The 25,036-nt window shown below is 43.8% G+C and overlaps 1 protein-coding gene across 1 annotated transcript in view; it reads left to right on the plus strand.

Annotated features, from left to right (window-relative positions):
• Positions 1-25,036, plus strand: part of LOC147668937 (actin-binding LIM protein 3-like) — a gene marked incomplete at its 3' end in the record, with an annotated part of 333,512 nt that overhangs the window by 265,057 nt on the left and 43,419 nt on the right. Inside the window, exons 5-7 of the mRNA XM_086948335.1 lie at positions 2,907-3,033; positions 5,692-5,785; positions 24,489-24,576. Coding sequence (XP_086804461.1) covers positions 2,907-3,033; positions 5,692-5,785; positions 24,489-24,576 — 309 coding nt within the window. The remainder of the gene's footprint in view (positions 1-2,906; positions 3,034-5,691; positions 5,786-24,488; positions 24,577-25,036) is intronic.

A 25,036-nucleotide genomic window follows, 5' to 3' on the forward strand; every position in this document is an offset into this window, starting at 1 on the left:
TGCCAAATGTGCATGACGGTTTGGCCTGCTAAACCGTCATGTACACTTAGAGGAGTGCAAACCACTCCTTCCCTGCTCTAGGTTCAGAGCCCAGTCCCGCCTGACTCCCGCATAGAAAAATAAAATGATAATAACATCCTGTTATTATCATTTTGTTTTTATTTTTTGCACTACTGAAATAGCAGTGGGCGACGCTCCTCCGCCTTAGCGGAGGAGCCGCCACTGCGCAGATAGCAGGCAGGGCTTTTATGAAAGTTGCAGAGTTCACCTTCTCTTTAAGGATGTACCAGTGAGTCTTTAAGGGTTTCCTAAGGGGGTGAGAGAAAAACTGTCCCCCTGAATGGCTTGGCAGTTCGGGCTGGACTGTTCCCATGAGGCACAGGGTCAGACTGATTTGCATATGGCCATGTCTTAACTGGGGTGGCTGAGTGAGCTAAAGAATGGTGATGGATTAAACCCAGATCAGTTGACTGGGGGTGAGTGTTTGATTTGCTCAAACGCTCCGTCCATCATCCCCTTTTGTATCCCCCCTGAATCTGAGCACCTCCAAACTGCACCAGCCTGTTGTGTCTCGCCAGAGAAGCCTTGAGCACTGTTGTACCACTTTACCTGCTTTATTCATTTGCAATCTTTGTTACCTACTTGTCAGGCAGGAGAAGCCTGACCCAACCCCATCATGCCTCCCTATGCAGCCAACTCTGACCATCAACAAACAACACTTCATCCATGCCAATACCAATGTCAGCACAAAAATCAGAAATTCCGCAAATGCTTCTGATCACTTTGATATACAGTAGCTTGGTGATCACTGCGGAGATAGAAAGTCGAGCACTTTGAAGGAGAAAGAACATCATGACAAAGTTCCCTAAAGCATCCTTCCAAAAATAAGATCATACATTGAAAGAGAATTTTGAGCTGAGAGTTTGTATCCTTGCCATTTCATGGACTTTGTGAGCAGCTTTTCTTTTTTTATCCAAATGGAAAATCTTTTGTGATTGTATTTCTTCTACTTTTAATGGTTTGTCATCTCCAAAAGACTATTCGCATTTACTTTATATTGGCATCCTTTAAAGGCTTTTTTAAAGGTTATGCCTGAGAAGTTCCAGTTCCCAAACAGGGTAAGAAGGGTTTCAATGTAATAGTCATATTTGTCTTAATTGTGTCTGTACATTAGTGTATTTAGACCGCATGTTGGAGTATTGTGTGACTCTGTACCCATACTCCAGAGACATGCCTTGCATTCAATCTACCTGCCAAAGGGTAAACCAATGGTGATTTTAGATGCCTCCTCACTCTAGGTTTAAAAAAACACTCGACATTTAGAAGCGTTGGACATAAAAGAAAAAATACTTTTGAGTTCTAACCTGCAAAAAGGTCAGGGCATACAGCGCGCTGCATCTATACAAAAATTCCCATAAAGTTTCTCAGCCTAGTAGGCAGCAATAGGACTGAATAAATAAATGAGGTAGCCTCTACTCTAGGCCACTGGTGGTTTAGAAAATTGTAATTGTATTTATATATCCCTTACTATCCCTAACAAGGCTTTGAAGCACTTTTCGGCTAGTAGAACACTACTCCGGAACCCAAAGAATTAGTGGTGGATTAGTATAGGGAAATATAAGTTCTTAATTCGAGCAGAAGACATGCAAGTTTGTTAGTCGGATTGAATAGGATAATGGAGGGATAGAGAGGGAACAATCTAGAAATCGTTATTTGGGACATCGTAGTAGTAAAATGAGGTTTGTGGTGAGTCAAAGGAGGTATATAGGAGGGAAGAGTCTAGAAAGGGTTATTAGGGAGATCATAGCAGGAGACTGAGTTTTGGGGTGAGTCAAGGCGGGATAGAGGAGGGAAGAGTCAAGAAAGGATCTTTGGGAGATCATGGTAGTAGAAAGAGATTTGGGATAAGTCAGAGAGTGGAAGTAGATAATATATTGAGGGAGGTATAAGGTGAGATATTGAGTAATGTACTGGAGAGAGTTTAGAGGTTATCCTTCTTTCTTTCTTTCTTTCTTTCTTTCTTTCTTAGTAATACACTACACAGACACATAATTACATAGAAAGGGTATACATGTATAAAGGAAATTATAAAGAGATATAAAATTGTATCGAATCAAGTTCCATATATTCTAGTATGGATAGATGGTTAGAAATTCAGACTTGCAGGTGTTGCTGTTTGTAAAAGCTATTTATTTGCATTTTTTTAAGTTGCTCTTATGAAAGATAAGGCTCTTAGTGAGTGCAGTAGCATGGCTGCTGGGGCAGAGCGGTCAGCAATCAGTTGTAACTGCAAGACAGACCTCCCATTCCGCCAGGCTGAGCTCCAGAGTCTGTGTTGGGAGCTATGATTCCACTACACCATGATTTGCCATTTTTAAGGCCTGTTAGAGCCAAAAGCAGCTCTCACAAAAATGATAAAATCAGCCCCACTCCATTCCTCCTCTATATTTTCTCTCTTTTTATTTTTTCGCCCTCTCCTTTTTCTATTTCCCCTAAACCCCCGCTGTTCCAGTTGCAAAGAATCCGAGGGAATTGGAGAAAGTAGGTGGGAGTCAGCAGCGGCCCCTGCCTTAAAATAACCTAGTCTCCAAAGACTCCAGCCCACTGGGGAAATGACCGGTGGAATATATGGACAGTCCGGCGCTGGTGATTGTATCTTGTTTCATCAGGTCACTCTCTTCCTGTGCCTCTTTCTGTCTGCCTGGAAGAGTTATCATCAGAGGTCGCAGGATATGGCTGTATAAATTCTGTCCTCCCCTCGGGGAGGTGCAGTGAGGACCATTTACAGGCAGATTGCTGCTGCCTGTGACTTGTTTATGGGGTGTTTGGGACCTCGGTGTTGAAGGGAAGTGCTTAACTGGAGGCCTAGTTATTATTTTACGTGCTCGTGTTCCCTTGTCTTTCAGATTGCGCCGGCTGCAAGGAGGAGATCAAGCACGGGCAGTCGCTGCTCGCCCTGGAGAAGCAGTGGCACGTCAGCTGTTTCAAGTGCCAGACCTGTGGCGTCATCTTGACGGGGGACTACATCAGCAAGTGAGTGCCTTCCACTGCATTCAGAAACCACAGACTGGCCAATGGGGGATCATCCCTTACTCTGAAAGACGTGGGAAGGGAGGCAGATTTGCCAATGAGGGACCATCTCTTACCCTAAAAAAAGGGTGGGGGGGCAGAGGAAGAGCCACACACATCTTAGGGCAAAGGGATTTGTCCCTATTGAAGGCAATCTCACTGCGGGCAAGTTCTAGATCCCCTATTGACGTTAATGGAGTGCCCCCCCCCCCGTCATCTTTAGGATTTTTGGGCCCCTGGGCAAGACATAAGGGATGGGCCCCTGTTCAGAACAACGTCAAATGTTATTACCCATTTCCTACTAATTCAAGTCTGCATGATGCCAAACTATATTGAGTTTTAGGTTAAAATTTCTAAACTAGTGTCACCAAAAATCAGACTCAATTTGTCTAAACTCGGAATCCCAAAACACCCTTAAGATGACACTAGGTAGAGAAAGACAAAAGAAGAGGAAGATAACGAGCGGGAGAGAGGTTTAGAACGTTCATAGACAGAGAAGAAAGATGTCCAGTAGTGAGAATGTTCACTACCCATGGGGCCCCTCGGAAAGTGTGGGCCCTGGCCAATTGACCAGTCTGTCATTGCCTTAATACGTCACTTGTGCTCTCTGAGGGTGGCCTCGCACTCCAATTAGGCCACATGGAGCAAATGTAAACACGTCTATCTTTGGGTGGTATATTTACCCTGAACCCTTAAAGAATGTGCAGATATCCCTGTTGCCACCTCATAGGTCATTGATCCTTTCAGGCATATAGTTATCGTTATTGCTTCAAGTGCAGTGGTTCAGAAAAGGGGGGTGGTGATGGACAGAGTATCTGAATTAAACAGAACACTCCTACCCAGTCAACAGATCAGGGCTTGAGCCATCATCGTTTTTTAGCTCACTGCACCATCCCAGCTCAGAACCTGGCTACATGCAAATTAGTCTGTCCCTGGCCCAGTGCATCATGGGAACAGGGCAGACCCCCCCTTTTTCTGAATCGTTTTGTCCACCATAAGCGTGGAAGGGTATGCTCAGACATGAGTCCCTTGCTCACTGCACCATCAGGATTCAAGCAAGCCGGGCCGAAGACGGCTGTAATGCCAGAAACCGGTCCCCGGAAGCTTGTTTCCTTTCCAGTAAAAGAATTGGCTTGGTAGTTTGGTCTGCCCTGTTCCCATGATGCACTGGGCCAGGGACAGACTAATTTGCATGTAGCCAGGTTCTGAGCTGGGATGGTGCAGTGAGCTAAAAAACGGTGATGGATCAAGCCCTGATCTGTTGACTGGGCAGGAGTGTTCTGCTTAATTCAGATACTCTGTCCATCACCACCCCCTTTTTCTGAATCGTTTTGTCCACCATAAGCGTGGAAGGGTATGCTCAGACATGAGTCCCTTGCTCACCGCACCATCAGGATTCAAGCAAGCCGGGCCGAAGACGGCTGTAATGCCAGAAACCGGTCCCCGGAAGCTTGTTTCCTTTCCAGTAAAAGAATTGGCTTGGTAGTTTGGTCTGCCCTGTTCCCATGATGCACTGGGCCAGGGACAGACTAATTTGCATGTAGCCAGGTTCTGAGCAGGGATGGTGCAGTGAGCTAAAAAACGGTGATGGATCAAGCCCTGATCTGTTGACTGGGCAGGAGTGTTCTGGTTAATTCAGATACTCTGTCCATCACCACCCCCTTTTTCTGAATCAAGTGCAGTGGAGCCTAGGGGTGTGATGGGCCGGCTGGTCCCCAATCAAAGCCCTATTTTACTATACATCGAAGAAGTAGGGGCATTTTCCTGGCTTGCAAGCGGGCCAATACCACCTTTGCTAAGCAATCAAACCATTTATTAACATGACAGTCGGTTTATTTAAATATTTGTTGATGCACAGCATTCATGTTTACATTCATATGTATGTATGGTTTAGGGCTTAGGGTGGTAAGTGTTTTCTAAGCATTTAGGGGTGGGTAGGAGTATAGGGAGATACAGGTGTTTTTAGGGTTTAAAGGTGGGTAGGGATATAGTAAGGTAAGAATACTTTTTAGGGTTTAGAGGAAGGTAGGTGTATATAGTGATAAGGGTATTTTAGGGTTTTGGGGTGGGTAGAGGTATAGAGTTATAATGGACCTTGAGGGTGTAAGGGCGAGTCGGGTATAGGATGTAAGAGTATTTTTTAGGGTTTAGGGGTAGGTAGGTGTATATACTGATCAGCGTATTTTTAGGGTCTGGGGGTGGGTAGTGTTATAGGGTGTTAAGGGTAGTTTTACATTTCAGGGGTGGGTAGAGGTATAGGTTAGTAAGGATAAAAAGAGGAAATACAAATAATTTTAAAATAGAGGGGCTTAGAGGTGTCTGACCCAATAAAGAAAAAATGTAAAATTATTATTATTTTTTTTTAAAAGAGGGGGTTACAATTACTAACAATATATGTAGATATAGATATATAGATATGGGTTCACTTACATTCCCATATAATTACCTTGCATTGTAAAGGAAGGCATGGTAAAGGTATATGCGTGGTGAAGGCACGCCTGGTAAAGGCATTGTGTTGTAAATGATGAATAGTAAAGGCAAATGTTGTATTGTCATATATTCCTTGTTGTGTGTAAAATGTCTTTCTTTCCTGCTCACCCCTGGCCTCTGTGCTCTCTGCAGGGACGGCGTGCCCTACTGTGAATCGGATTATCACTCGCAATTTGGGATTAAGTGTGAGACCTGCGACCGATACATCAGTGGACGCGTCTTAGAGGTACTGTGTAGCGCATACCACACAATGTACGCATAATATACTGTAATGTCGGATTGATACCAGTCCAGTATGGACTTCATCTCTACCAAGCTTACATAAACCTTGGATAATGTTGCGCGGATCATTGCACAGTCTGAATTGGAAAACGGGGCTGTCGACATTTCTTTTTGTATTGTAGATGTAGACATGGCTTATTAAAATGTAGTAACAATTATTGGTTGAATTTGACAGTGGATGAAACACAGTCCACTGGTCCAGATTCTGAGATGACTTGGTGAGTCCCAAAGATTTTGCGACACTTTCATCAGGTTAGAGATGCCCTGCCCCCGAGGAATGCCTGCTGGTAATACCTTGGGGATTTGTTGTGACAATAGGATGCCTGTAATAAGGCCCGGTGGAAGGGAAAATGTCATTCCGCTCATGGAATCGGTGGTACTTGGTGACTCTGTGTTACTCTTGTAGATTGGAATTCCGGCCACATTTTGCTGATCCTTACCTGTAATGCTCATGGGCTAAAATTTGAATTTGGACGAGCAATTTGGTTTCCAAGGGATGGAATGCATGACCTCTCATTCTGCCTGTGCTTAATCAGTAGAAGGAGAACATCTGATGTGAATCTTAGCTCCTCTTTGTCCTGGGGTGGGTAATCCACTGCTCATGCTGGAAACATCAAGGGTTGGCAGTGCCATTTTCCACTTGTGCTTTGAAATATTCCCAATATCCTACACACTTAAGAGATTAATTTGCATCACAGGTTGCCCTCTCCTTTGTTTCCTCCATTGTCTACTTGGGGCTGACCTATGAGCTGGTGCCGCGTTGGACATGTCACGAAGCCATGTTGATGTGGGGAGTGCCAAACTCGGTATTCTATAATATTCTATTTCCCATTCTTGCCAGGGGGATCTGGGGAAGTGGTCCACCTACAACTTCAGCTAAGAGACCCACAAAGATTCTAGCCCAACCTTTTGTATTGATATCCATGGACACAGAGGTCGCTCCACACACTTCGTCTGTTTGACTGCAGCATTCTCTCTATACTGTTGAGTTTGGGTAGGCCATGGCATCCATGCCATTGACCTGGATTATAGGGGCAGTGTCGCAGAAAAAGGGTCTCCTTGTTCAGAAATCAATCAGATCATCCCTTGCATAGCAGTTTCAAAGCACGGTGTGTAGCGCTTGAGAAATAAGCAGACTGCTGCCAGTGCCTGCTGTCTTAACAATTCATTATGGGGTAAACCTGTATTACTGGGAACCTGGGCAGCTAGTACTCTGAGACAACAATGGTTCACTTTGAGGAATCTATAAGACTGTTCTTCCTTGGTACCAAACGTTGTCACAACATACATGACCACACACAGAGTGATATTTATTCAATCTATACTGTTTCTCCAGATTCAATGAACCATGAAAGAAGAGCTCCAAAAATGGTGCAGTGATAGTGCCAGGAGTGAATAATAGTTCACTGGCTACAAAGGAGAGAAACCATCACTATAGACTGATCAGTAGTGACACTTTTTTGCAGCGAAACAAAAACGACTCACCTGTACACTTTTCAGTCACTACAATGATTGCCAGTCAACAAATAATCGCCAATCCTGCTGGGCATGTTTCTGGATTAAGCCAATTCAAGAAGAGCAACGAGGTTTACATGACAGTTTTTTTGTGACCAAAAAGGGATTTTCCTCAAAAGTTCTGAAGAAAGTATTTGAATGCCTGAAATATTATATTGTGCACAGTGCTTAATTTGAACTGGTGGTTTCCGGTGCTCAGCACTGGTGCTTTTCATGCGCACCAGTTAAGGGCACAATAACTTATGGGGAAATTAAGTGATTTGCTAGAATCACAGGATGTTGAGCTGACGCCGAGACTCGAACTTGGTTTCCCAGCTCTGAAGTCTGCAGCTCTGGCTATTACACCACACCCTCTCCCCAATTTCATGGTTAGTCATTTGTTCTGTTTTAGGCGGCGCTAATAGGAGAAATGGGCTGGTGCAAGCTGCCTCCTGAAGAGACCCCAGCACTTTTTTTGTTCTACAAATTAACCAATGATTGTGCAGTAAATAGTTAATTCATAGACACAACACTTATGCCAAGATCAGTTGGACATTTGTACAGGTGTTTACATAAACATAAATATAGACATAAGCATAAGAAGGTGCAAACAGCAAAATCAAGCATTTTTCTGCCACTAAGGTTTTTAATGCCAAACTGCTTTTTTTCCAGGGCCTCTTAATTTATGCAAAGGAGGCGTGTCAGGGCTAGCACAGACTAAATACCACTGGGTTCAGGCATACAGATAGATCAATTAAAGTAACATGAACTGACGTTGTGCCAAATCTGTTAGCGAAGTGATTGCGCTACCATGCAAGGGAAAGTGCTGTATTTCCTGATATAGCTGTGGGTAGCGCATGTTGTTTACACAAAAGCACAATGTCCCATGGCTGACACCTGTGAGGTTGTCTTCACATAGCACAAATACGAAGCTAGACACCCCTAACTTGTTTTCACCCATAGTTCAAGGTTGAGTGTTGCACAAACTAGCTATTTTACCACAAGCACCATGTTCACATCACTAGGGTCAAATCTGGCACTGCACGCTTTTCTATCTTTCACACAATGCAGCACTGACTTTTTTTTCGCACAGCACTCTAGTGCATTAATAATAGTAATCCTGGGGTTATATTATACACAGAGCCCCAATGGCAAGATGGACTTGTGCATCCGCCTACTGGGTCCCCGCGGCACTTTAGTATTACAGAAGGGGCTGCAGACGCCTGTTCTCGCCTCTTCTGTTATGCTGATTGCTGAGGACCACATATAGTGCTGATTCTAAGGTGGAGTGTCCTCATCAGCATGGGGTGTGACCCCATGCTAATGAAGGAAGCACTTTGTGTTTGCACTTGTGCTGCGTTATAGACGTGGGCAACAAAGGCAAATAGGCCATCAGTAGGTGGAATGACTTATGCACTACAAAGCAGTCGTGCCCGAGGGTGAATCGTGCAGGGGGGAAACAGAGCCCCATTGATCACATCCAAGACATGGCCTCACAGGTGGATGCAGTCACTCACTGAGAGCTGGCTCTAGAGCAGTGCGACCGGTGTAGTTAAACCCGATGCTGACTTGCGGGGGGGGGGGGGAGGGGGTGCACTGTTTAGAAATAATTCGGTTTTAAAAGGACCTGCTGCAGACTTCCTTGTGTGTCCAGAAATTTGCCCAGTAACAGTAAAAACCTGATAACTCTGCTGATTAATGTTCCTGATGGAGAGAGAGGAGTTTTGTCTAGAGGCACTTTTGACTCATCATAAAGTAGTACAGAGGGTTAATATGCCTTCAGCAAAGAGCATGTAAAATGCAGATCACCAAACTGTATTTTATGTGGATCGCACAGTAGGTACCTGTTTCTCACAGCGATCCTTTTGTTACTTACAGTTCATAAGCTACAGCCCTAATATAGCACAATGGGCTATCAACTGTTATCAAAGAGCAGCATGCAAACAGCATGGCATAGGTTAGAATGCTGTGCTATTTCCCCAATCTTTCATTATCCTAATGTTGCTAAAAAGGGGTCATTTGGGTGGAAAGACAACCACTTTGCCACGTTGTAAATCCCGAGTTTGTGCTTCTCCAGACCAAATACTCCTAAAATATACTGTCTACTAGTATCGGTGACATGTGACTTTTACACCCTGCAATGCTCATTTTCTTATGTAACATTTCCTCAAGACTGATTTACACATGTATGATGAATTGGCTCTGTATAATGTGTGTATGATGTAAAGTGCTCTGACACTTTACTCTGGTATGAGTAGCGCTATATAACAAATTAAATGAATGTGGGGGAGGGGCTATGGAGAGATGAGGGGCACTGGTGGAGTGTGGTAGTGAAGGAATCCATGGAGAGGAGGTTTTAGAGGGTGGGCTGTCAATAAGATTGTCACACTGGGAGCCACCAGTGCTTAAGCCAGCCCTGCACTCACTGCACCCGCGTGCTCCCTTTTGAAGTGCATGCAGAGTGCCGCCTGACAGAGTAGCCTCTTCAAAAAACTGCTATACCTTTCACTAATGCGCTGCCCACAAGGCAGCAACCGAGCCAACTCTCTGCTGGGATTCTTCAGGAGTGGAATCATAGATCTCCAAGCAGCCCTATCAGCCTTTTCCGGAGCGGAGATCACTGCACTCTCTGACCGTTCTAAGATATGGGAACCACGTGTCATGTCCTTTTTTTTGCTGACCTGCTGGTTTGGACCTGAGTAGTTTGGAATCTGCACAAAGCTCTTTAGGGGAGATTTGTCCCCCACCACCCACATTAGTTGTCACTAGACCCATCATGATCCCATGGGAGCCCACCAAGAATGTATTAGTGGAGAAACGACACCACAACCTTCCCGCCACTGGAAGCTGTAGTTCAACATCTCAGTCTGCTCATCACTGATGGGGATGGCTTCAGTTTTTATCCCAAAATAGAATTAAAAGACCATTGACATGAAATTTAGACATGAACTGGGACATTTCTCACCCTCATATTATGTGCATATGTGGAAGGATGGCCTCTACAGCGATCAGGGAGCAGGATTTGTTCTGGGTCTCCAGAACCCAAAGTGCATTCATTTGGCCTCAAGGTCCTACCGGCCCGGTGGGCTCTGTTTTGGATAAGTTCTGATGCTGGCTTCTTTAGCAAAGGTATTGTTTTATCTGGACACCCCAACTGCTGTTGGACTCTAGCCTCTTGAGTAGCGACACTTGGAGTTAGCGACTTTCAAAAATGCTATTAGTGAATCACTCATGTGCGTATCCAGTCCGGCTCAACATTCCCCCAAGCAGTGCTTATTTTGCTCCAGTGTTGCGAGTGGTGCGCACAGCACTCATTTTTAGGCACCAGGACTTATTTTTATCATCAGACTTTGACATGACCTGGAGCGGAGAGAGAAAGGCACCAAAGGAAGAAATGAGGAGGAGAATGACAGGAAAGCACTGGCAAAGACAACAAACATTGGCAATGCCAATCAATCTCACTTACCAATGTTCTGAGAGCAACGCAATTGATTTTTGCCAACAACTGCGCACCTATGTTAATGCCTAGACAGCAATTAAGAACTAGTTTTGTATACTTACAAGATGAGTACTACGCTGCATGATAAAACCATGATGGGTCATGTGTTGTGTCATCACTTACCTTTTTGCAACATGACAATGCAACACATGTTGTTGCCCCTTGCAATGTGGCAGCCATTTTGAAAGTAGAGTAATCAATATTTTCATTCTTTTCTAGGCTTTTATCATAGCCACTCTCAGACTTGGAGCATTGGTAGTATTGGAGGGTACATGCAATGGATCACGGCGGTCGCCATCTGGCGAGATGACAATGGGCATAGAAAAGGCAGAAGGAAAGGCTGCAGAGGGAGAAAGAAGAGAAAATGAAAATGTAGCATGTGAGCACACTCTCAAATAAAGAAGCACACTCCAATAGAGTGATGATAAAAAAAAAAAAGAAAGCACATGAACTAGTTCCATGACATCAACAGTGGAAGGCTATAGCTCAGCAACCAATCACAAACATACCTAAAGAGCAATGCTTCAGGAGAAGGATAAGAACAGCAGAGACCAAAAATCAACAAAACACAAGTACAAGATTCAACTTGACATCATAGCCATCCACCTGGAAGGGGAACGTAGCTGATATGTCCACAGCTGATTCCTCCCAGCCCTGCTTCCTGAATGAGCCCATGCGTCAGTAACCTTGGCTTTGGCAGCAGCCTGCCTGCGCTTTGGGCACATTCCCCTGGGGGCGCCCTCTCCCAGAGTGCCTGGAAAGCTGTCTGTTGTCTTGGTAACGCATGGAGCTCTGCTGCTAGGCATATGCCTCCGCGCGCCAGGGCCTTGTGTCTTGGCTCGCATCAGTCGCGTAGCAACTTTGCGTGCAATGATGAGCTCTGTTTGCGGGAGAAGGCGCCTGGTGAGGGCTTTCAGGGAGTTGTGTGGGGAACGGGCAGGGTCAGAGACGGGCACATGTTTCACTCCCACACACCGCTCTTCCTGCCATACCCTAAAGATCGGACATTTTAATTTGTGGAAGTTCAGTTTTGCATCGCATTGTAACTTGCTACTCTATCTAATATTATTTAATTTACATAATCGAAGACTACAACTCCTGCAATGCTCTAGATTGTTCAACAGAGAACCAGCACTGGAATATGTCACCCCTGTGAAATACAGATTATCAACATATATTATAAACCTGTTTTGTAGCTTTCTGGAAAAGTTATTTTTCTGTTCTCCATTGTGCAAACCTTCAGTTGTAAATGATAAGGGTTTATCAGCGTGTGTGTGGTGCATCAGTTCTACTGTTTCATTCATTCATTCAGTAAAGCTCAAGGCCTGTTGTATGCACACAACTCTCAATCTATCATAGACGTATGCTGGAGTGAGCCTGCAAGGGAAGATTTCGTATTTTAAGCTAAAGGAACAGAATTTGCCCAGAGCACTGAACCACATTCAAATTGGTGTACCAGGCGGGCGCAAACAGGGACAGCGTGCCCTTTACTGATACCGTGCTGCTTGGACTCACGGCTGCCCATTAATGAAAAGAGGGGAGGCTGCATGAAGCTGCCACTTCATCTGTCTCTGTGCTGACAGCCCCGACTTGCAGTTCATAGGTTGTACAGATACCCTGCCTGCAGGTGCTGTAAGTGACTGCACCCATCTGCAGGAGTGTGTGAGGGAGTCCATGTGACCCCCTAATCTCCTCCAGAGCGCTGCCTTCAGGGGACGCCCTAACGGTGCACCACATTTACCTGACACACAGTCTGTGCGCCTTTTGACAGCATTTTTGCCCCTTCGCCCATGTCCATAGTATGGTGCGGGCAGACAGGCAAAGTGTTTGCCCATTTGTGCCCCATGCAAACGAGGCAATTACCATTCAAGATTTTGCAAGTGCTACATGTGTGCCGGTGGTATATGCAGACAAGTGTCCGTGGCGCCTTCGATAATAATACACCCGTGCCCCAGGGTGCAAAAATTGGGTGCCCATGCCCATTGCGCCGTGGGGGCACAGTCAGTAATATGGTCCCGGGTCCCAAGTTTAAACAAGCACTGGCAGGCCAATAAGTCTGCCTGGCTTGCTATTTGAGTTCTGACCAAGCAATTAAAAGAGCATGCTGTGAAAAAAAACTAAAATAAACAATTATCTCATGTATAGAATCCTCTATGAAATAAACAGTTTGAAGCAAAAATGAAATAAACAGTGTGATGCATGAGTCTATTGTTGAGGTGTAAAGTAGTCCCTTATGCATCACAATGCAGCACCCTAGAGGAGGCGAAGTGAAACACCCAATAGACTGAGGTGAGAGAACTACTCCTCCGGATCGAAAAAAAAACACTCTATATATATTTTAAAATATTGCTAATAATAGGTCCAGCAGACAGATGCGCTGGCAGGCCAGACTTAAAAATCCCAGTTAATACAGACCTCCCTAAGGTTGAATGTGGGAGGAGAGCACGCTGAGAGGTGTTGATGTAGTAAATACAAGCGATGCCAGGTTTGAGTGTAATGGATTAACGCAAGAGTAACTCTTAGAACAAGTGTGAAAATGACAACTTTACAAATTATTCCTTGTGAACATAATGTGAGAGGCAGGCAGTGCATGTGAGAGCTGGGATTCCCTGAGATCCGAGGTTATCCTGTGTCAGGCGCATTTTTTTCTTTTTTTTTCTCTTTTTATTCTACTTGTATTCCTCTGTTTGTGGGGAAAGCAAATGCATCACACAAGTACAAGCAATATTATCACACAAGTAGAAGCAATAGCATCACACAATTATAAGCAGTAGCACCACCCAAGTAAAAGCTACAGCATCACACAAGTACAAAAAAATAGCATCACACAACTACAAGCAATAGCATCAAACAATTATAAACAATAGCACCACACAAGTAAAAGCAACAGCATCACACAAGTACAAAAAAATAGCATCACACAAGTACAAGCAATAGCATCAAACAATTATAAGCAACAGCATCAAAACAATTATAAGCAACAGCACCACACAAGTAAAAGCAACAGCATTATACAAGTACAAAAAATAGCATCACACAAGAAATAGTATCAAACATGTAGAAGCAATAGCATCACACAATTATAAGGGATAACACCACACAAGTAAAAGCAACAGGATCACACAAGTACAAAAAATAGCATCACACAAGTACAAGCAATAGCATCAAATAATTATAAGCAATAGCACCATACAAGTAAAAGCAACAGTATCCCAAAAGTACAAAAATTAGCATCACACAAATACAAGGAAAAGCAACAGCATCACACAATTATAAGCAATAGTATACAAAAAATAGCATCACACAAGTACAAGCAATAGTATCTCACAAGTAGAAGCAATAGTGTCACACAATTATAAGTAATAGCATCACATAAGTAAAAAATAGCATCACACAAGTTCAAGCAGTGGCATCACACAAGTACAAACAACAGCATCACACAAGTACAATCAACAGCATCACACTAGTACAAGCAATAGCATCACACAAGTAAAAGCAGCAGCTTCACACAAGTACCAAAAATAGCATCACACAAGTACAAACAATAGTATCACACAAGTAGAAGCAATAGTATCACACGATTATAAGAAATAGCATTGTACAAGTAGAAGCAATATTATCACACAAGTAGAAGCAACAATATCACACAATTATAAGTAATAGCATCTCACAAGTAGAAGCAATAGTATCACTCAAGTAGAAGCAATAGCATCACACGATTATAAGAAAAAGCATTGTACAAGTAGAAGCAATAGTATCACTCAAGTAGAAGCAATAGTATCACACGATTATAAGAAATAGCATTGTACAAGTAGAAGCAATATTATCACACAAGTAGAAGCAATAGCATCACACAAGTAGAAGCAACAATATCACACAATTATAAGTAATAGCATCTCACAAGTAGAAGCAATAGTATCACACAAGTAGAAGCAATAGCATCACACAATTATAAGAAAAAGCATTGTACAAGTAGAAGCAATAGTATCACTCAAGTAGAAGCAATAGTATCACACGATTATAAGAAATAGCATTGTACAAGTAGAAGCAATAGCATCACACAAGTAGAAGCAACAATATCACACAATTATAAGTAATAGCATCTCACAAGTAGAAGCAATAGTATCACACAAGTAGAAGCAATAGCATCACACAATTATAAGAAAAAGCATTGTACAAGTAGAAGCAATAGTATCACTCAAGTAGAAGCAATAGTATCACACGATTATAAGAAAAAGCATTGTACAAGTAGAAGCAATAGTATCACTCAAGTAGAAGCAATAGTATCACACAAGTAAAAGCAATGGCATCACACAAGTAGATTTTTGGGGGGGATCAGTTAATCAGGTTTTCCTTTTATCTTTATTGTCTAAAAATGTAAAACTACTTTGTCACATGTAAATTTTTTACGCTAATATTGTATGAGCTGCACAGAATGCCTATATGAATTTATATTTGTAAATGTTATGTTTTTATTCTGTAATGTTCAATTTTATGCTGTGCTTTTATGAGAAATAATCTCGAATAAAGCTTGTACAACCTTCAATAGTATCACTCAAGTAGAAGCAATAGTATCACACAAGTAGAAGCAATGGCATCACACAAGTAGAAGCAATAGTATCACACAATTATAAGAAAAAGCATTGTACAAGTAGAAGCAATAGCATCACACAAGTAGAAGCAACAATATCACACAATTATAAGTAATAGCATCTCACAAGTAGAAGCAATAGTATCACACAAGTAGAAGCAATAGCATCACACAATTATAAGAAAAAGCATTGTACAAGTAGAAGCAATAGTATCACTCAAGTAGAAGCAATAGTATCACACGATTATAAGAAATAGCATTGTACAAGTAGAAGCAATATTATCACACAAGTAGAAGCAATAGCATCACACAAGTAGAAGCAACAATATCACACAATTATAAGTAATAGCATCTCACAAGTAGAAGCAATAGTATCACACAAGTAGAAGCAATAGCATCACACAATTATAAGAAAAAGCATTGTACAAGTAGAAGCAATAGTATCACTCAAGTAGAAGCAATAGCATCACACGATTATAAGAAAAAGCATTGTACAAGTAGAAGCAATAGTATCACTCAAGTAGAAGCAATAGTATCACACAAGTAAAAGCAATGGCATCACACAAGTAGATTTTTGGGGGGGATCAGTTAATCAGGTTTTCCTTTTATCTTTATTGTCTAAAAATGTAAAACTACTTTGTCACGTGTAAATTTTTTACGCTAATATTGTATGAGCTGCACAGAATGCCTATATGAATTTATATTTGTAAATGTTATGTTTTTATTCTGTAATGTTCAATTTTATGCTGTGCTTTTATGAGAAATAATCTCGAATAAAGCTTGTACAACCTTCAATAGTATCACTCAAGTAGAAGCAATAGTATCACACAAGTAGAAGCAATGGCATCACACAAGTAGAAGCAATAGTATCACACAATTATAAGAAAAAGCATTGTACAAGTAGAAGCAATAGTATCACTCAAGTAGAAGCAATAGTATCACTCAAGTAGAAGCAACAGTATCACACAATTATAAGTAATAGCATCTCACAAGTAGAAGCAATAGTATCACACAAGTAAAAGCAATGGCATCTCACAAGTAGAAGCAATAGCATCACACAATTATAAGAAAAAGCATTGTACAAGTAGAAGCAATAGTATCACACAAGTAGAAGCAATGGCATCACACAAGTAGAAGCAATAGCATCACACAATTATAAGAAAAAGCATTGTACAAGTAGAAGCAATAGTATCACACAAGTAGAAGCAATAGTATCACACAAGTAAAAGCAATAGCATCACACAAGTAGAAGCAATAGCATCACACAATTATAAGAAAAAGCATTGTACAAGTAGAAGCAATAGTATCACTCAAGTAGAAGCAATAGTATCACACGATTATAAGAAATAGCATTGTACAAGTAGAAGCAATATTATCACACAAGTAGAAGCAATAGCATCACACAAGTAGAAGCAATAGCATCACACAAGTAGAAGCAATAGTATCACACAAGTAGAAGCAATAGCATCACACAATTATAAGAAAAAGCATTGTACAAGTAGAAGCAATAGTATCACTCAAGTAGAAGCAATAGTATCACACGATTATAAGAAAAAGCATTGTACAAGTAGAAGCAATATTATCACACAAGTAGAAGCAATAGCATCACACAAGTAGAAGCAATAGCATCACACAAGTAGAAGCAATAGTATCACACAAGTAGAAGCAATAGCATCACACAATTATAAGAAAAAGCATTGTACAAGTAGAAGCAATAGTATCACACAAGTAGAAGCAATAGCATCACACAATTATAAGAAAAAGCATTGTACAAGTAGAAGCAATAGTATCACACAAGTAGAAGCAATAGTATCACACAAGTAGAAGCAATAGCATCACACAAGTAGAAGCAATAGCATCACGCAAGAGCAAGCAATAGAATCACACAAGTACAAGCAACTGTATCACACAAGTACATGCAACAGCATCACACGAGTACAAGCAATAGCCTCACACAATTTCAAGCAACAGCATCACACAAGTAAGTACAAGCAACAGCATCACACAAGTACAAGGAACGGCATCACACAAATATGAGCAATAGCCTCACACAAGTACAAGGAACAGCATCACACAAGTACAAGGAACAGCATCACACAAATATAAGCAATAGCCTCACACAAGTACAAGCAATAGCCTCACACAAGTACAAGCAATAGCATCACACAAGTACAAGGAACAGCATCACACAAATATGAGCAATAGCCTCACACAAGTACAAGGAACAGCATCACACAAGTACAAGGAACAGCATCACACAAATATGAGCAATAGCCTCACACAAGTACAAGGAACAGCATCACACAAGTACAAGGAAGAGCATCAAACAAATATAAGCAATAGCCTCACACAAGTACAAGGAACAGCATCACACAAGTACAAGGAAGAGCATCACACAAATATAAGCAATAGCCTCACACAAGTACAAGGAACAGCATCACACAAGTACAAGGAAGAGCATCACACAAATATAAGCAATAGCCTCACACAAGTACAAGGAACAGCATTACACAAATATAAGCAATAGCATCACACAAGTACAAGGAACAGCATCACACAAATATGAGCAATAGCCTCACACAAGTACAAGGAACAGCATCACACAAATATGAGCAATAGCCTCACACAAGTACAAGGAACAGCATCACACAAGTACAAGGAACAGCATCACACAAATATAAGCAATAGCCTCACACAAGTACAAGCGATAGCCTCACACAAGTACAAGCAATAGCATCACACAAGTACAAGGAACAGCATCACACAAGTACAAGGAACAGCATCACACAAATATGAGCAATAGCCTCACACAAGTACAAGGAACAGCATCACACAAGTACAAGGAACAGCATCACACAAATATGAGCAATAGCCTCACACAAGTACAAGGAACAGCATCACACAAGTACAAGGAACAGCATCACACAAATATGAGCAATAGCCTCACACAAGTACAAGGAACAGCATCACACAAATATAAGCAATAGCCTCACACAAGTACAAGGAACAGCATCACACAAGTACAATCAACAGTATCCTCCATGCATAAGCAATAGTACCACACAAGTGCAGACAACAGTTTCACTCAAGTACAAGCAAGAGCATCACATTAGTGCAAGCATGCAGAAGATCTGTCGCATTTCATCCGCTGCTGTCACCGGACATGAAGCAACATGAGTGACTTGTTAAAACTCTGATCCCAGTGCAAACACATTACTCTCCAAAAACCTAGGCTATGCGATAATTATCGGACCTCATACATTACGAACACTTCTATGTTAGCTTTTTATTGGATGCAATAATTATGGCATTTGACCAATGCATGATCAGGCCATAGGTCGAAGGGTAGCAGCACTGCACCTATGTTCTTATAATGCAGTCTTCTTCCGGGTCATCTCACCCAGAAGGGCACGGATTGAACCATCTCAAGAACACTTGTGGATGAGGCAAGGAGAGAGGGGTTTATGACATGACATCCTTTACCCATAGGAGTTCTCCATGGGCATGTGTTTTGCAAAACCTCATTTGTTGAATGAAGAAGCGGTGCAGCAAGCAGGAGAGCATGACGTGCCCCTGCCCCACAGCGCCTGGAAGACCTAAACCAATCCTATGGTCCTACGCATCAAGAGCAGTGGTATACAAGTCTCCTATTAGGATGTTTAAATTGAGCCACACAGATCCAACACAGAAAATTAAGATATGAGCTCTTCACTTACGGTGACCATGGTAACATGACATGACACCCTTTACACTCTTCTCATTACCCATAGGAGTTCTCTAGGCGCATGCGTGTCACAAAACCTATGGGCATGTTGATTTTCCACAGGTGTCTGTGAGGATGTATGTCGTCCGCATTGTTGTGGAAAGAAGACTTGGAGCCATGTACGGTTCTGAGCTGCACTTAATTAGAAATTCCTACACTGTTACATTTTATTCTACTACTTCTGCGGAGCATGTCTCAGTCCATGATGTCCCAATCCCTACTCTTTCCACCAATGGCGTAAAGTTGAGGGGACCCCTTGCAAGGGAGAAAGAGGGGCCCCCGCTCCGGATTGAATCCTGAGCTCTCAGACCTGAGTATGGTGCTGAGAGGGCCCCCTGCAGCTCGGGCCCCTCCACCCGCACTGCGGGGGCCTGTGTTATGCCACTGCTGTCCACCTCTGGAATGAGTCGTGCTCCGCCACACTTCCTGTCCAGCTCTTGGGGCAGGAAGTGTTTTGCAGTGTCCTGGACCAGGGACTCAGTGGTGGCCGGTACAGAATGGGGGTGGTGGGGCAGGGGGGGGGGGGGCGGGGAACAATAAGAAAAATGAAAATTAACTTACCTCAGTGCGCCGTCTCTCCCACATCGTCTCTCCTCTGTCCTCTTCCTGGCTTCTGTGTGAGCAGGAAGCACCCAGGTTCTCCTAGGCCAATTACAGTGCTGCAATGAAGCGTTGTGATTGGTCTGAGCGCCGCAGTTCGACGCTTAGGCAGGCACAGGGAGCCTGTGCCTGTTCCCCACTAGACTGTGCATTGTAGACTGGTGGGGAACATGCGAAGTGCGCATGACTGTTTGGCCGGACCAAGGCGACCGGCCAAGCAGTCATGCGCACTTTAGAGAGCAGCAACCACTCCTCCGCCCCGACGTCAGGGGAGCACAGCCCCGCCCAGCCCTAACCTGGCTGATACTGAAAATAAAATGTTAATAACTTGTGTTATTATATCATTTTAGTTTTCCTTTTACACTGCTCTGAGAACAGTGGGGCTATGCTCCCCCGCCTAAGCGGAGGAGGCGCCCCCTGCTGGGACTGTGCTTCAGGGTCCTTGTGTCCTCGCAACATGACATCTTCCCTCTTCTTAGAACAGAAGTATTTTATAGAGTCGACAGGGGCGAAACGCAGGCCTCTGCAGTGGAGAGGGCCCCCAGCCACCCTGGGGACCCCCAACAAGTCAAGGGGCCCAGATTCAGCCCAACTCCAAGGAATAGCTGTGAGTTATAAGACTCACGCCCCCCTCACCACATTTCGCAGGGGCCCCCATCATATCGTGTTATGCCACTACTAGCCAAAGCTGGGCACGTGTGACGTCACTGTATACAGAGGGGGGTAGACGTTTATAGATACTCTCTGCACAATACATGCGGCACATAGCCTAAAGGCGGACCACCGTATAGGAATTACAATTAAGGGGCAATATAAGAATGGGGTGGCAGCATACAGACAGAAGTAATCAGTAAACCTCTGTGGGACTAAAAATACATTATGATTGTGTTTGCAGAATCCATATGTATCTCGAAGCCCATTTCAGGTCAAGTGAGGTTGCAGCAGGGCGCCACCGTGTGGTGCGCTTCTGCAACTATCGCCTGATCAGGACAGATACTGGAGCATATTGTTCATTTTGGGATGTGACGACCAGAAACTAGAGAGTAATGATACAATTACAATCCCTGAAGCCCAGTCGTGCGCAGTGAGTTTCCACAGCCAGTGCGGCCTCGTGGGCTGCCCCCCAGCTAACAGACCAAAGCTCACAGGAATGCAGCTCACAGGAACGGGCTACGTGTCAATTGCTTCACTTACTGGATTCATTATTTTCCTGGAAAAGGATCAGTACCTAATTACAAATTATGACTTTCCTCATTGTGTGCTGTGTAAAATTAGAGCAAAAATAGAAGCTATTGCAAAATGATGCTTCTGCCGAGGCCCCCCCACAGATGTGCCGACTGTGAGCTGTAAAGTCATTTGTTCAATGAAGAAGTGGTGCAGCTAGCGGGAGAGGATGACGTGCCCCTGCCCCACAGCGCCTGGAAGACCTAAACCAATCCTATGGGTCTATTAGTGAATCAAGAGTAGTGGTGTGCAAGTCTCCTATTAGGGTGTTTAAATGTACCCACACAGATCCAACACAGAAAGGTAGGATATGAGCTCTTGACTTGCTTCGGTGAGAAGCACACTGACACACACTAGGCGCTATCTCAACGAGGTTGTGTTTGGAGCAGGCATGCCCTTCTTTTAGGAAGTTGATATAAGCTTTTAGTATAGGTCAAAAGCCAAGGAGCTGCATCGTTGAACTGTACATTTGCATGCCATTGCACGCCCCTAATGTAACATACGTACCCCTAACACACCATGATATAATGCATAAACCCTTTCCACTCTTCTCATTACCCATAGGAGCTCTCTATGGCATGTGCTCCACAAAACCTATGGGCATGTTGATTTTGCACAGGAGCCTGTCAGGATGCATCTGAGGACCCTTTTTGAGTCGTCCGCCTGCTCGTGGAGAGGTGACTTGGAGCCATGTATTGTGCTGATCTGCACTGAATTGGAAGTTCACTCACTGTTACATTGTATTCTATTACTTCTGGGGAGCATGTCTTCATCCATGCTGCCCCTACTCTTCTCCACCTCTGGAATGAGTCGTGCTCCGCCACACTTCCTGTCCAGCTCTTTGGCCAGGAGTGTAATGCAGTGCCTGGACCTGGGACTGTGTTGCAGGGTCCTTGTATCCTCCCGACATGGCATCCCCCCTTCTTAGAGAAAAGTAACACAGCTCTGCAACCGTAGGCTGGGCAGCCCTTAGCCCTTGTATGGTGAATAAAACAGTGCCTCTGATATGATGCTCATCAGGGCCGGACTGGCCATAGGGGCACCGGGCAATCCCCCGGTGCGCAGCATGGATGGGGGCCGGTTTTGGGCCGCTGGGGGCTGTTTTTGTTACAGTGCCGTGTTTGCAGCATAGCTGCAAATCGGCCCTGTAACAAAATCGGCCGAAAACCGGCCCCGCCAAAGAGCTCGGCGGCACCCACAACCCCCGAGTGGGGAGGGGGGGCCGGCCGATCACTTTGCCGGGGCTGGTTTTTGTTCCCAGTCCGGCCCTGATGCTTATGTGCCCAAAGAGCCTGGACACAGCCATTGGGATGGGTTCACACAGAGTAATTGCTCCCACCATTCAGACTTCTGTCTCAATCGACCCTCACAACTGGTATTGTGTACAGGGTTTTTTTCCCCCGAAGTTTTTATATAGCACGAACTTGACCCAAAGGTATCAGAGCGCTTTACTTGAGCACCAGCTGCATTACAGACGGACACATTCATTTCGTTAGGCACGGCCGCAGAGAAAAAGTGATTTGCCTGGAATCACAGGATGTTGGCCGTCCCTGCCGAGACTCGAACCTGGTTCCCCAACTTCAAGGTCCACCGCTGTAGCCGTTAGTGTAACTAAGTGTCTTCCAGAGTTTGATTTAAAAACAAATTCTACGGCATTGTCCAATTATAGAGCTTTAGATTGTGGGGTGCAGGGAAATTCACACCTCATTCTTGCATTCACCGGGAACCAACTATGCTCTTTCAGTTCTAGTTGTATGTGGTCCTGCTTTCACAGTTTAAGATACATTGGGGCTGTTTGACTTAGAAGCCTTTGCTGTACATTGAGAAGTTTCTTTTGGAGCCCTTTCTAAATGATGGAACAGTACACAAGCGGTGCCATCACCTTCGTATAGTTGTGGGACTGGGCATGCTGCTGCAATTCACGGAGCAGGGAAAGTTGCATGTTGACTCCCCTGACCACAGCTTGGTGTTGGCAAATGAAGGGAAGCTTAGCCGAATATACTCCCTTGAGCTTATCATTCATAGACCTAGGGGCGAGAAACAATTATCTGCCTTCAAGCACTGCAACCTGAGGATAATGGCTCCATGTTTCGCTCAGTATCCAACCGCCACTTCAGCAGCCTCCCAACAACACAGTCCAGGACTACAGTCTTGGACATGCTGTGCTCTCAGGACACATTCATTACTCTCCGACTTTGGAACCTGTAACCAGTTAGCTCACAACCTATCCTTGATCCCAGCACACAACTCATTAGTAGTGGCGTTTGATATTGCCATTGACAGTACTGACAGGGGCAATGGATGCTGCAAGCTGCAGAGGCCGCTGGACGAAGGGCCTGGCAAGTCTTTTTCTTACAAATTAAGCATGGCTGCATATGTTACTGTTGTCTGCATCTCTCATGTTACATCACAAGATTCAGCAACCATAGCAGGCATTGAGTGAGTCTAGATTTATTCTTTCATGACACAGCCAAGATCAGGAATTGTCAGTCAGTTTGTGCATCTTTATTTCAGGAAGTTGCCATAAAAGGCATATAACACATAGCACACATACATTTCAATATAAAACACAGTAACGGTCATTAAAACAGATAGAATCTTACATTGAATATGTCTAAACTTCAGAAAAGAATAATTTTCGCTCAAAACAAGGCCGCAGTTAAAATGTATAAGCTCATAGCGGTTTCTAATCCGGATCTCACTCCTAACAAAATGTACCACTCCATGGCAAGTGTCTATCATAATTAGTTTTTGCAAACATTCCTTGCTGACTGGTATTGCCTAATCCCTACCTGGTGCAACAAAGGGATCATGCATCGACTTACTTCACACTCCGTCAATAATGCATTTCTAACTAATGACCCCCCTCGGTAAAACATATCTGCTGGGTTGCTAGGACATGAAAACCATTGCCAAGCTGAAAGATGATTCAAATACAAGCCATTCAGGCAAGCACAATGATTAGCGTTTCCTGTTGTGCACAGTGCACTCCAACAGGTGTGTCATCCACCCTAACGTGAACACCGTCCGTGGAAGTTGGTCTTCAGCAGTGTTTTTGTAACAGCCACAACTTGCCAAGCCCCTCAATGAAATATACTTTTATTTCCGAATCAGTAATTAATTTGCGACTGATTTCCTTTTTGTCATGAGCAGGGGCGGCTCTAGGCTCATGGCGGCCCTGGGCAGGGAGCGTAGGTAGGGCCCCCCGAGGAATGCAGGCACGGAGGCCAGTGAATAGGGGGGGGTCAGGGTGTTTGGAAGTGGAACAGAGCCGGTGGCCGCCAAATCCCTGCCAGGGGCTGCCACACAAATATGTATCCATCCTCAGAGGATTATTGTATTAAGGATATATATTGGCATGGCGGCCCTGTGCAGGTACACAGCTTGCACATGCCTAAGGCCGCCCCTGTCATGAGGAAATGTTGCCCCGTTAAGGTGAGGTACGACCTGAGTCCGTTTCTGATTCTGTCTTTCAGGCTGGCGGGAAGCATTACCATCCAACGTGCGCCCGGTGTGTCCGGTGCCAGCAGATGTTCACGGAAGGAGAAGAAATGTACTTGACAGGTATGTGGCAGCAGAGTCTGAATAAGCTAGGAAAATGATAAATAATAAACAGTGGTGCCTTTGAGTGTTTTTGGAACAAGGGATTCCGAAAAGTTTAATTTTACTCTAGTGAGTAGCCTGGTCACACGACAGTGAAACAGTAAACATGTGTTTGCCCTAAAGAAGTCTGCCAATAGTAGTGGTGTATTTTCTGACCACGAAATGAACACCCCATAAAAATGTGTTATTTTCTAATGGCCCTACAACACATTGATGCTTGCTTTGGCCACAGTGGCGGTTCCTTTATATGAGCGCCAGGGATCTGCCTCACATCCTATTTCTTACCTTTCCTGTTTTAATTAAAGAACTCGGAAATATATACATTATGCAATCACTCGGTTCCTGGCTCTAAGTGAGGGTCAGGTAGCCAACACAGTTTTTAAGAGGCATGCGCTGGTACACATGTGCCAGACCTCGCTGG

The sequence above is a fragment of the Lissotriton vulgaris genome, unplaced genomic scaffold, assembly GCF_964263255.1.
Source record: "Lissotriton vulgaris unplaced genomic scaffold, aLisVul1.2 SCAFFOLD_1320, whole genome shotgun sequence".
In the NCBI taxonomy this organism is placed as follows: Eukaryota; Metazoa; Chordata; class Amphibia; order Caudata; family Salamandridae; genus Lissotriton; species Lissotriton vulgaris.